The 12,579-nt window shown below is 45.3% G+C and overlaps 1 protein-coding gene across 1 annotated transcript in view; it reads left to right on the plus strand.

The window, feature by feature from the left end:
- The window catches only part of Lmnb1 (lamin B1), a 38,545-nt gene that overhangs the window by 22,173 nt on the left and 3,793 nt on the right, over window positions 1-12,579 (plus strand). The window contains 6 exon segments of the mRNA NM_053905.2: window positions 1,142-1,312; window positions 2,992-3,117; window positions 3,990-4,210; window positions 4,854-5,079; window positions 7,158-7,262; window positions 11,741-11,860. Coding sequence (NP_446357.2) covers window positions 1,142-1,312; window positions 2,992-3,117; window positions 3,990-4,210; window positions 4,854-5,079; window positions 7,158-7,262; window positions 11,741-11,860 — 969 coding nt within the window.

Consider the following 12,579-nt stretch of genomic DNA (forward strand, 5'->3'; position numbering starts at 1 on the left):
ATGTAGTGTTGAGCCCAACAATCTGAGTTTGACCCTAAGCCCACACTGTGGAAGGAAAATCTACCCCTGCAGATTGTCCTCTGACCTCTGTGGGTGTGGATCATTTGTGTGTGACAAAGTCCCCTACACAGAAGACAAAAACAAACATAAGTATTAATTTTTTGCCATAAGGAAAGGTAGCTACATACAGAGATAGTAGGATTTGGGGATAGAAGATGCCTTACAGATTAACTGTACAAGGTAGGTTTTCCCTTTTAATGGCTAAGAGAACAATGAAGAAATATGCAGGAGAAATACAGTTAGTACTAGGTATTAGGTAGGGATACAGTATCCACCTAACCGGTGAGGTCTTGGGGTCAATCCCGGCACTGCACAGATACACAAACTCTTTGAGCTATAGTGCCCCCTTGTGGCTTCCTTAATTATTCACTCTCAAGAAAATAAGTTCATAGTGACAGCTAAAATGAACAGTTTTTATTAGTGGCCTTATGTACCTAGCCACAAATTGTCCCAGGTGTTGTGTGTGTGTGAGCGCGCACGCATGCTTGGTATTTTGAGACAGGGTTTGTTTGGGTAATAGATCTGGACTCACTATTTACCAGGCTGTCCTTGAATTCAGCCATCCACCTGCTGCCGCTTCCCAAATGCTGGGATTAAGGGCATGTATCACCACTGCCTGGCAGGACATTTCTTAAACAGTGAAGGATCACAAGGGTTACTGGTATTCATTCGTCAAGAGACATTGCTATGGATAAGACCGAGGTGTCTGTAGGGATTGCCAGTGAAGCAATTTAGAGACACAGACTGTTTGGTGTTTGGTGTTTAGTGTGGGGTATTGTCTAGGCATCTACAGCTGCATGGAGCTTTAGAAAATCATCAGGCCCTTTCTTGGTGTCAGAGAATGAAATAGCTGTATCCCTGAGAAGAGCTGGGGGTTCCTGGGACTTGAGGTCCTGTCACTACGCCATCAGTCACACTCCACATCTTCTGCTTGACAAGCAGCAGTGTAATCATGGACCTGTTCTGCGTCAGGTCCGGCACAGAGGATGGCGTAGGAGCCATGAGGTGGCCCTGAGTTACTCAGGCTGCTGCTGGTGCGGCCTGTGTAAGCACCTTGGCTCACTGTTTTTCCTCCCTGCAGGAGATCAATGAGACAAGAAGGAAGCATGAGACGCGCCTGGTGGAGGTGGACTCCGGGCGTCAGATTGAGTATGAGTACAAGCTGGCTCAAGCCCTGCACGAGATGAGAGAGCAGCACGACGCGCAGGTGAGGCTGTATAAGGAAGAGCTGGAGCAGACCTACCACGCCAAGGTGAGCTTGCCATGGGCTTGTGTGCACACTCACTCAGTACCTCAGCTATACCCAGACCTGAGCGCCTCTTCGTTTTGTTCTAGATTTTTCTTCTCAGCTTTACTTTATGTAATAGGTGTTTTGTCTGCATGTGCATTTGCATTCCAGAAGAGGGCATGGGATTCCATGAAACTACAGTTTCAGATGGTATTGAGGGGCTGTGGGTGCTGCAGAGTGAACCTGGGTCCTGGAAGAATGGCCAGTACTTTGTCACTGCTGGGCTCTCTCTCCAGCCCTGGCTTCATTTTTAAAAACCAGAACAAGGGGCTAGAGAGATGATGGCTTAGCAGTCAAGAGCATTGGCTGCTCTTCTAGCTAGGGATTATGAATTTAATTCCCAGCACCCATAACTCCCTAATTGTAGTCATGTGGGGTCTAGTGGATCCCCCACCCCCGCATCCATGTGGTACACAAATATATTTGCAAGCAAAATATCCATATACATAAAATAGTGAATGAAAAAAATTTTAAACTTTAGAAAGTTAAAAAAATAATTTTCTTTAGGAATAAAATAAAATGAATATTTTTAAATGTAGCATTTTTAAATGCTCCTAGGGTATAGCTGAAAACAAGGTTACTCAAATGTTATCAGACGTAAGGTTTATGCCTGTGTCAGTGGTCTCCCATGTCATAGCTGACACACGTTCCTCTCCAGGTACGTTGGGCACCTCTCCACACACTGCTGCTGTTTTTGACTTCCCTACAGCTGGGTCGGTAGAACGTCACTCCCTTTTTTTTCACTGGCTTTTGCTTTATAGCGGGGCCAAATGGAAAATCTAACAGTATTCTCTTCAGAGGTGTGGAATCATTCCACTTACATGAACAGATCTCACAGTACATCTTGGTTTTGTTTGCAGATGACTTTTCCTTACATGTTAAATGTTATCTGACTGAATAAGTTACTAGTTGGAGGCAGTGCTAGAAAATTGAAGTTATTGAAAATAGTTTCCATTGCTTGGACTTATGCTGTTGTTCATGTGGGGTGTTAGTCATTTAATGAGGTGGTTATGGGCATTGCATACAAGAGGCCAGACAAAGAGTTCCCACAGCCACCCACACTTGCTGGGTGCTGCCATTAAACTATGACTGGGAAGAACTGTGAAATAACTCTCTCTTGTTTCTGTTTCATTTGCTCGCTCGCTCGCTCTCTCTCTCTCTCTGTCTGTCTGTCTGTCTGTCTGTCTGTCACACAGACAACACACACCCCATTGAGAGATGAGATGTGGGTCTTGTCTTATGAGGCCTGCTTTTGCTTCTGAGAGGGAGCATCTCTGGTTACAGAGCTGGTTTGGAATATTGAAAGGTTCCTTTGCAGATATATCTGCAGTTAAGTTTCTATATACAGCATCTTTGTGAGTGCTACCCCAGACAGTAAATGCTTAGTGGATGAAATACTGAAAAATGAACTGAGTTAATGACCTAGATATATATAGGAGTTGTTTAAACTCCTAGTTTCAGAAGTGAGTCTGAAGAGGTGGTGTGCGGTGATGCACGTCAGCAAAGCAGCCATGCTTTCCTGTTTCGTCAGCTGCTTACCAGAAGGAAGGGCTTGGGCTTGAAAGGTCTTGGGGAGTCCTGCTTCCTCATTTCTTAGTTCCAACTGACTAGGTAAGACTGACTGTGGCTTACTGTCCTCACAGCTTGAGAATGCCAGGCTGTCATCAGAGATGAACACTTCCACTGTCAACAGTGCCAGGGAGGAATTGATGGAGAGCCGGATGAGGATCGAGAGCCTTTCCTCTCAGCTTTCTAACCTGCAGAAAGAGGTAAGTAGGCAGGCATCTTCCTCAGAGCAGAGTTGGGGTGTCACTGGAAGGCTGGCCACCTGTGTCAGTGCAGTCTAGTCTCCTTTGTCCCCCATGAGATGTATTCCCTCCTGGTTTCTCTTTTCTATAGTCCTTTTCTAGATTATTTTCATCACATAAATACCGTGTGGCTTTGTGGTGGTACACACCAGTAATCCCAGCATCTGAGAGGCAGAGATACAAAGATTGCTGCAAAGTCAGGGCTGCCAGGGCTACATAGTGAGGTGCTGCTTTAGACTCTCCCCTCCCCAAAACACCCTGTGTATGTTTGTACCCTAACCTAACCCAGTGAGCTACAAGGTTTTGAATATGCTGGCATTCTGTAGTTAATTGCCACTTTTGAGAGAGAACCTTGTAGGAAAGCCAGACTTGAGGTTTCCAGAGCCGTAGAGTAAACGTTTATTTGGCTAATACTGAAAACTTATGTGTACATTTTAAAGCTTTAGTGTGAGGAATATTTCTTTGTAGGCTTTTGTTACCTAAAACTTTTATTGGGGTGGGGAGGCAGTGTTTCTGTGTGTGCCAGCTCTGGCTGTCCTGTAAGTCACTTTGTAGACCAGGCTAGCTTCTAACTTACAGAGATCCGTCCGTCTCTGTCTCTTGAGTGCTGGGATCAAAAGCATACACCATTGTACCTGGCCTACCCAAAACGTTAAGAGACGCTTAATATTTTAAGGATTTTGGAATTAGTTGTTCACAGTCATGATCTTTTGGGTTAAGAGTTAGAGCTCCTGTGGGGCTGTTTGCTTTCTGGTTCAGTAGGTGGTTTCATTCTGCCTTCTGCTCATGGTGAAATAGCCCTAGAAAGTCAATGTGTTCCTCTGACTCTGAAGTCTAGAGCATGCTTGGAAAGGATTCAAGAATTGGAGGACATGCTTGCTAAAGAGAGAGACAACTCACGCCGCATGTTGTCTGACAAAGAGAGAGAGATGGCGGAAATAAGGGACCAGATGCAGCAGCAGCTGAATGATTACGAACAGCTGCTTGACGTGAAGCTGGCCCTGGACATGGAGATCAGCGCCTACAGGAAACTCTTGGAAGGCGAAGAAGAGCGGTAAGGGTCTCGGGTGTCCCCAGGCTGGACAGGCTGGCTTTTGTTTTCATGTTACCCCCTCCCCCATCTTTCCCTGTTTTATATCCAGTATTTTAGGACTGCTCTAAGTTAACCTTTCCTTGTGTCTTAGAGGTATTCGCCTCCGAGTAGGACATTTATAAATGGTTCACGGTAAAGAACAACCCAGGTAGGATTTGTATGAACAAGGAGCTCAAGCATTTGCAAGTGTGTCTGAGAAACCCTGTGCATTCTCCAACATGGAGAACTATTCCTTCAGTGCACATTTTCAAATGTTTTAAATGGAAGGAAATTACACATTAAACGCTCATCTCTATGGAAAATGAAATATTCCTTTTAAAAAGGAGGAAAGCAACTTCGAAATTTTCCTGTCATTAGTTTTAACATCAGGTGATAAGTAGAAATAGATCTTAATGTGTCATTACTTTAAATATCAGGTTGGCCCATTCTTGTGTTTTAGAAATGCAGTGTGAGCGTCCCAGCATGACCAAATGCTGCTTTGGATTAGGCCTTGACTGGCGTTGTGTGACATGGTGAGGGACTCCTGGTCCCAGTGGCCTGAGTGGACAAAGCCTAGGTGAGTCAGGTGTTTGTGCTCCATCCTCACAGTCTTCTTTCCCCGAAGGTTAAAGCTCTCTCCAAGTCCTTCTTCCCGAGTGACCGTGTCCAGAGCCTCATCCAGCCGCAGTGTGCGCACCACCAGAGGAAAGCGGAAGAGAGTTGATGTGGAAGAATCAGAGGCGAGCAGTAGTGTTAGCATTTCCCACTCTGCTTCAGCCACGGGGAATGTGTGCATTGAAGAGATAGATGTTGATGGGAAGTTTATTCGCTTGAAGAACACTTCTGAACAGGTAAATGAGTCGACCCATCTCCTCAGGCCTGGCTTTGCAGACTGCCTGGCTGCTGTGGGTAGTAATAGCTGTCCATCTTCTGTGTGCTTGAGTATGTCTAAAACCTTTAGTGGCTTGAAGATTCTCTTTGTTCTTCTTTTTTGTGTTTGTTTATAGTGGCGGTAGGGATGGTGTCCACGTACTATGGATGGGTGTGGCAGCCAGAGAATCCTCTTTCCTTTGACCATGTTGGAGTCAGGAATTGAGTTATCAGCCTTGGGGGAAGCACTGTTACCCATTGAACTATCCTACCAGCCTGAGATTTCCTTTGTTAATCTTGCTTTATAAAGCTGTGTATTTACCCCGGATTTGCCAGGCCATTTCTTGACGGCCTTATTTGTTTCTAAAAAGGTTTTATAGTGAGTACACTGTCGCTGTCTTCAGACACACCAGAAGAGGGCATCGGATCCCATTACAGATGGCTGTGAGCCACCATGTGGTTGCTGAGAATTGAACTCAGGTCCTCTGGAAGATCAGGCAGGACTCTTAACCGCTGGGCCATCTCTCCAGCACTCATGATGGTTTTCTCAAAGATGAATTATACGTTTTCCTTAGCTGGTGAAGGTGAAGTTGCAGCATCAAAAGCTTTTTGGAAAGATGGGTTCAGGCTTAGATATGTTGAAACAAAGTTCATGAATGAGCAGATGCTCATGATCTGATTTATATAGAAATATTGACAACATGAGTCTCCATCTTGAAAGTTTGTGTGAATAGGAAGATTCACCTCAGGGATTTCTGAGGCTTAGAACTTGGACTTTGAAGGGCTCTGCGGTTCTGATGGGACTCAGGATGTAGGACGGTACTGAGAAGGCAGAGGACTGAAGCGCAGGGGAGGGAATGCCACTTCTAAGTATAAAAGTGTTCCGGGTCTGGTAAGAATTGAGAGACTCCTCCTGGTGCAGTTGCCAATGAATCTCTACTCAAATCAACCCCAGTGGCAGCTTTCTCATCCCTACCTGCCCCAATGTTCTGGGTTCCCAAATGAAAGACGCCCACACACGCAGCCTTTGTGTTTTAATATGCCTTAACGGCTGGGCCGCTCCAACACCTCCACATGGCTAACACTCCCACCAATATGCCTGAGTTAATGCTTCCTAAAAGTCTGTCTTTGTTGCCCTAGACCCAGTTTGCCCTCTTGTCTGTCTCTCTACTGATCACTTGCCACTAGGTCCCTTGCCCAGGAATCCTAAAAGTCCCACCTCTGTCTGCCTGTCCAGCCATTGGCCGCTGGCACCTTCATTTACCAATCAAAACTAACTGGGGGCAGGGGCCCTCAGTGTCTCCCATGTGGACATGTGGATTCTCGTGTAATTTTGGGGACCAGATTAACATAAGTCAGCGTTAGGCCAAATCCACGACAACTCCCTTTCTCAGCAGACTGTTAGAACTACTGTGAGTGTATATGCCTTAAATAAGTCAGACAGCACAGGCAGTTCCAGGAGGGTCTGGGCTCTAGGGCAGGTTGGCCACAGCTTGGAAACAGAGAGGCTATTGCCCTATCCCGATGTCTCCAGATTCCAGAGGCACAACCACCAGGAGTGTTCGGCCGGCGTCTGCCTGGTGTGAAGCCCTGCTCTACCGTCTGCATGGCTCCTCACTGGGCAGGCGCCGCTGGGCCCGTAGTGGTCAGCTAGGTCTGGCGAACGGCTTCTTTGGGTTTGTTTTACTCAGTAACAGCTTATTCTAGGCAAAGCTGGCACAAATGCAAGAAACAAAAAACAAATTTCTTCCTTGTCTTTGTTAGTCATGAGTGTCTGTGATTTAAAAACAGAAAGCCATCAGATCCTAGGCGTTTTGTTTGTGGTTTCTATGGCTGACTTGTGTTGCAGATCTTAAGGACCCATCTAATTGAGCAGTGACCATCCTTGGTTGTAATTTTTGTCCCTCCTTCATCTCTCTCCAGACCCTTCCTGGTGGGCGCAGACTTCATGACGTTGCGTTTTGCTGAGAGTGCATTGTGTATCCTATGTGGTTCAGGGATTTGATTATTTGAGTGTTCTGTATGTGTGAAGTAACCTTTTCTGTTGTTTTGTGACTAGGATCAACCAATGGGAGGCTGGGAGATGATCAGAAAAATTGGAGACACATCAGTCAGTTACAAATATACCTCAAGATATGTGCTGAAGGCCGGCCAGACTGTTACAGTAAGTGAACTCAGTCATCATTTAATTTTATTTATCTTAATCACAGATAAAGTCATTGTAACAAATACCAAAACAACAGTTGAGTTGAAAGAGAAGCATTTTAGAAGTGGACTTTAAAATACCTTTATGTTAGCAGTGCTGTTAAATATTAAAAATTCTGCCTTAGGGCAGTGAAAAGATTCGAAGCTTGGATTATTTTGTCTGTTTCACTGGGTATAAAATAGTTTCCTGTTGACTGACACTTTCAGCTTAGTGCAGTCCAGGATTCTGCATGGCATAGAGACCTGTGGGAAGGAAGCATCTACCTAGAGCAACAGCTGCTTGAGTTACCTCAGAGAAAGAATCTTTAATGTTTTGCTTTCTTGCCACTCTGTTTGTACCCTTAGCTGTTTTCAGGGCTGGAGTTGCAGGCTTGGATTTCTAAAAAGGTCGTCCTTCAGTAGTCAGATGTAGTTGGTTGTAGCCTCACGCAACTCTATACCACTTGGGAAGCTGAGGTAGAACACTACATGTTCAATGCTACCCTGACTTGCATTAGCTGGCGAGACTTTGTCGTCTCGGGCTGAGGAGATGGGTCAGTTAAGAGCACTTGCTGCAGCTCCAGCCAGGTGAAGTCCCCACAGAGAAGGGAAGGCAATAGCTAAGGAACCTGGGCATTTGATAGCCAAGGGGAAGGAGACTCAGTTTCCTTTAATGATGTGACCGATAGTCTGACCCCATTGCAAGGGTGGGCTTCAGTCTCAAAAGAGGCTGGGCAACACAAACCAGACTCAATGGGGAAAGAAGAGAAATATAATCTCAAAGTCAGATGGGAAGGGCTGGGGGGATGGCGAGGGTGGAAAGGGGAGGAGTAGGGTAGGGCGTGAATGTGTTCAGTGCATTATATGAAAATCTCAATTAATACAAGTAATTGGAAGAAAACAAAAAGCCAGGCTTTAATAAAAAAGCACATGCCTTTAACCCTAGGACTTGGGAGGCAAAGGCTGGTAGATTTCTGAGTTTATGGACAGCCTTGTCTACAGAGCAAGTTATATATAGCCAGGACTATATATAGAAAAGCCTAGTTTTGAAAAACCAAACAAAATATCCACTTGCTGCCCTTGCAGAGGAACAGTTTTAAGTTCCAGCACCCACATTGGGTGGCTCAAAAATCACCTGTGGGTTCAACTCTGGGAACCTGACACCCGCTTCTGGACTCTAAGGCACCTGTAGAAATGTACAAGGAAGTCCTCTTTGGGGATAGGACCCTGGTACTGTCCAGAGTAACATGCAACGTCATGAATTTATAGGTGTCGAGAGATGGTTAAATGGCATTCTTAACTCTTACTCTGACTTAGCAGTAAAAGCCTGTATTGTCATGCTCTAAAAGGCCACATTTTAAACAGTAGTGGACTGAGTCTAGAGAAGCATGCATCATAGAGCAGACAGGAGCTTCCTTTGTTTTTACTTCACATGCTCATGTGTTCACTTTGGATCTTAAAGAAGGCGTCTTCATCCTTGGAGGGGTAGATGTGATTGCTCACTGCTATATGGTTTCTTAAATGAAAAGCAAGTGCTGCTGGGTGTGGGGGACCCACACTTGTGTCTAGCACTTGGGAGCCTAAAGGTCATTCACAGCCACAGCCACACAGAGAGTTTGAGGCCAGCCTGGAAAACATGAGACCCTGTATCAGGAAAACAAAAGGTGCCCACCTATACATCACCACCCGTGGTTTGGGTTTTTTTTGTTTTTTAGTTTTTTTTAGATGAGGTCTCTGTGACTGGGGCTGTCCTAGAACTTACTTGCTCTCTACATAGACCAGGCTGGCTTGGAGCTCATGGAGCTCATAGAGATCTGTTTGCCTCTGCTTCCTGAATGCTGGGATTAAAGGCTGTTGCTTCCACACCGAGCTTACTCCTCCCCTCCTCAGGTCTCCCTCCTCAGCCCAGGCTGACTTTGAAGTGATCACAACCGTGTCTTAGTCTCCCACACATTTATAATTTTGATTAGTACAAACCTTAATTTTGAAGATCAAAGGCTCAAAATGCAGGTTAGAACTTCTCTAAAGTATACAGAGCTTTGACATCTCTGAAAACAGCAGGTGTTAATTTTGTAATAATGAGTGAAAATGAGAACAAATATCCGAGCGACTCTATTCTTTAGTAATTATAGTGAGAGAAGACTGCTTAGTTCTATTATAAGTCTTAGGGAAGCTGCATGATGTGTTTAAAAGTTTGGTATTTTACTTCAGAGGTTTAGACTTGAATCCTCTGTCTCATGAAGTGGGGGCATTGTAACAGTCATCTGCTTTCCTTCTGGATGTTCTGCCCCAGAGACGAAGATGATCACTCCTGTGGGTGCTTTACAGAAGAACGGGTCCCAGGAGATAACGTAGTACATTTTTTCTTTAGTAGCTTGTATTAAGTGTGATCAGATTTGGGACATTGTAGTGAAGGAGATTTCCCTAGGACATTGTATAAGACGACTTCCAAGGATCAGTCTGAAGATTCAGAACAGAGATGCAAGCCCTATGTATGCCTTTAAAAATTAATTCCTGGGGTTGGGGATTTAGCTCAGTGGTAGAGCGCTTAAGGCCCTGAGTTCAGTTGCTAGCTCCGAAAAAAAAATTAATTCCTGTTTAAAAACTTACAAAGCTGTAAAGTAAACTATGGGATTGCATTTAGTCGGTTTTGTTAAATACTGTGTCAAAGCAGAGCACAGTGGCAGTGCCTTTAGTCAGCACTAGGAAGGCAGAGGCAGGAGGGGCTCTGAGTTTGAGGCCAGCCTGGTCTACAGAGTTCCAGGGCAGCCAGGGCTATCCAGAGAAACCCTGGCTTAAGGAACAAGCAAAACCAAACGAACATCAGGATTATCATTAATATAAAAATGATTATTGGGTATGTTAATCCTTTCCTAAGTGTTTGAAGTCTGGGGTGCACAGCACATCTCTTATCTGAGAGACAGAGCTTTCAGGCACTTCAGCCTTGTCCTGACGTTCTCTCTCACACTAACCCATCTATGTGATTCCATGTAACTAGTGAAAAGGACTGCCAGGACCTGAAGCATGCTGCTCTGTGTCTGGAAGCCGCTCAGGTCCCGTTCCCTTTTTCAGTCTTATCCTGGTAAATCCCCCTTTCTGTCTGTAATGCTCATGGACAATCTGGAAGCTTCCATGGACCTTTCTGTCCAGAGCTAGAGAAGTAACTCAGTTTCTCTGAGGTACGCAGGTCCAGTCACCCCCCTGTGGGCTTTAGGTATTAGAACTCCTGCTGCAAGAGTGGAACCTCACAGACAGGAAAGTGACTTAAAGGGATCATGGGGATTCATAGACTTCTCCCACAAACTTCGGTTTGTCCTTGGCATTTTTGATATCAACCGAAAATTCTACAACCAGTTACACCATTGATTCTGCAACATGGCTTCTGTGCTTACTCCTATATCAGTTCCTTACTCAGCTGCTCGTTTCCTTGCGTGTAGGTTTAGGGTTGGATGTGTCTGTCTCTGAGGACAGTGAGACTACAAAAGCATAATGACTTGTTTGTCTAGGATCTATACCTTTAGGAATGAATGATGTATGTCTGTGTCCTATAAGGTGATGTGTATCTCATGCATGCACATGCCCAGAGGGGCCAACTCTAGATCCCCGAAACTGAAGTCAGGTTTGGTCAGTAAGCAACCTGGTCCAGGCTCTGAGCATTGAACCTGGGTTCTCTATAAGAAAGAGCGCTGCACACTTAACCACCGAGCTCTCTCTCCAGCCTGGGTTTTCTGATTGCCAGTACTTTTTTATTCTACCTGATTCCCTCTGCCAAAAAATATATAAAAATATGGCAGAATTTCCATGCTGATCATGGAATGTATTTTTTCGTTGGCTTATTTCAAAAGCGATCATATTTTACCTGGAACATTTCCTGTATTCTTTGTGGAGCATAATGTGAGACGGGCTGGGGCACTGTGACACTATCTCTGATTGGGGATGAGCCACTCTTCCTGAATATTTCAGATAGACTATTAGTTGTTAGAAGGTTAACTTCTGTTGTTGAAATTAGAGTTCTGTGGTCTCTGTGTGTGTCCATGCATGTGCGCGTGTGTGCTGGCAGGGTGCCCATGAAGCCCATAGAACAGCTGATTCCACAGTGAGCCAACTCCTCTGTGTTGGTCATCACTCCCACCTATTGTAGGCACCATCGTTGCCATATTTTTGTGGCTGAAGAGAATAAGGACATTTGTTCTGGGTCAGCTGCTTTGTGGACTAGCTAGGCCAGAGTGTGGCAGCTTTATTTCAGGGGCTCATGTGTCCATATGCCTGTCATGTGAGGAAGGTGAGTGACGACGACACAGTCTCTGAGCAGTAGTGACCACAAACAGCCAGCTAACAGCGAAACAGCTGGGCAGGGTTCCAGGGCCCCCGATAGGAGAATTAAGTCTCATTATGTTGCCGACCTTGAAATATGTGAGCCCTGGCTTCTGGGTGGACTGATGTCCTTTTCTTTTTCAGGTATGGGCTGCAAATGCTGGAGTCACAGCCAGTCCTCCAACTGACCTCATCTGGAAGAACCAGAACTCTTGGGGCACTGGCGAGGATGTGAAGGTTGTGTTGAAGAATTCTCAGGGAGAGGTATGACCACAGTTCACAGATGATTTCTCATCAGAAGTCCCATTGAAGGGTGAAGTCACTGACTTTAGTCAGACTAAGGCTGCCAAGTAATAGACACTGAGTAAATGGAAATACCACACATCTGAAAAGTGGCGTCTTGTAGGGCATTGATTTAGTCACACAGGGTCCAGTTTCCTGGGCAGGTTCTGTCTCCACTGCACTTTGGCTTTGGGACCCTGAAGGATTTCACCTCTGAATGTTCATATCAAGCAGCACCCGGTGCAGTCTGTTTACCTAGTAAATGCTTATGCTATCAACCTAGTAAATGTTTGTCAACCTTCCTCGTTCTCTGTACTCCGGAAGCTGAGTGTACGATTGTGTGTGGCACGTGTATTTTTGCCGTGTTCACCATGCTAGTTGTAGGACTCTTGTCAAAGAATAATGGCTGTGTTTGCTGTTTGCTGTAAGGAGTCAGCGTCTGTCTATAATGCTGTTGTTGGACTGTAGCAGCAAGACTTTTAGTCCCCACAGTCAGGAGGCAGGATCTCCCAAGTTTGAGGCCAGCCAGGGTTAAACAGAGAAGCCCCTTGATAATCAACAACAAAATCATGAATCACAGTGCTGTTGCTTTGGTCGGAACAGTTATGCTTGTGTACTGAGTGTCTGTGAAGACTGACTCAGGTCACACACAGCCATCTTAGCACCTAGGTTTGTTTACAGATTGTGTGCTTGGATGTGTT

Source organism: Rattus norvegicus, chromosome 18 (genome assembly GCF_021556685.1).
Source record: "Rattus norvegicus strain SHRSP/BbbUtx chromosome 18, alternate assembly SHRSP_T2T, whole genome shotgun sequence".
In the NCBI taxonomy this organism is placed as follows: domain Eukaryota; kingdom Metazoa; phylum Chordata; class Mammalia; order Rodentia; family Muridae; genus Rattus; species Rattus norvegicus.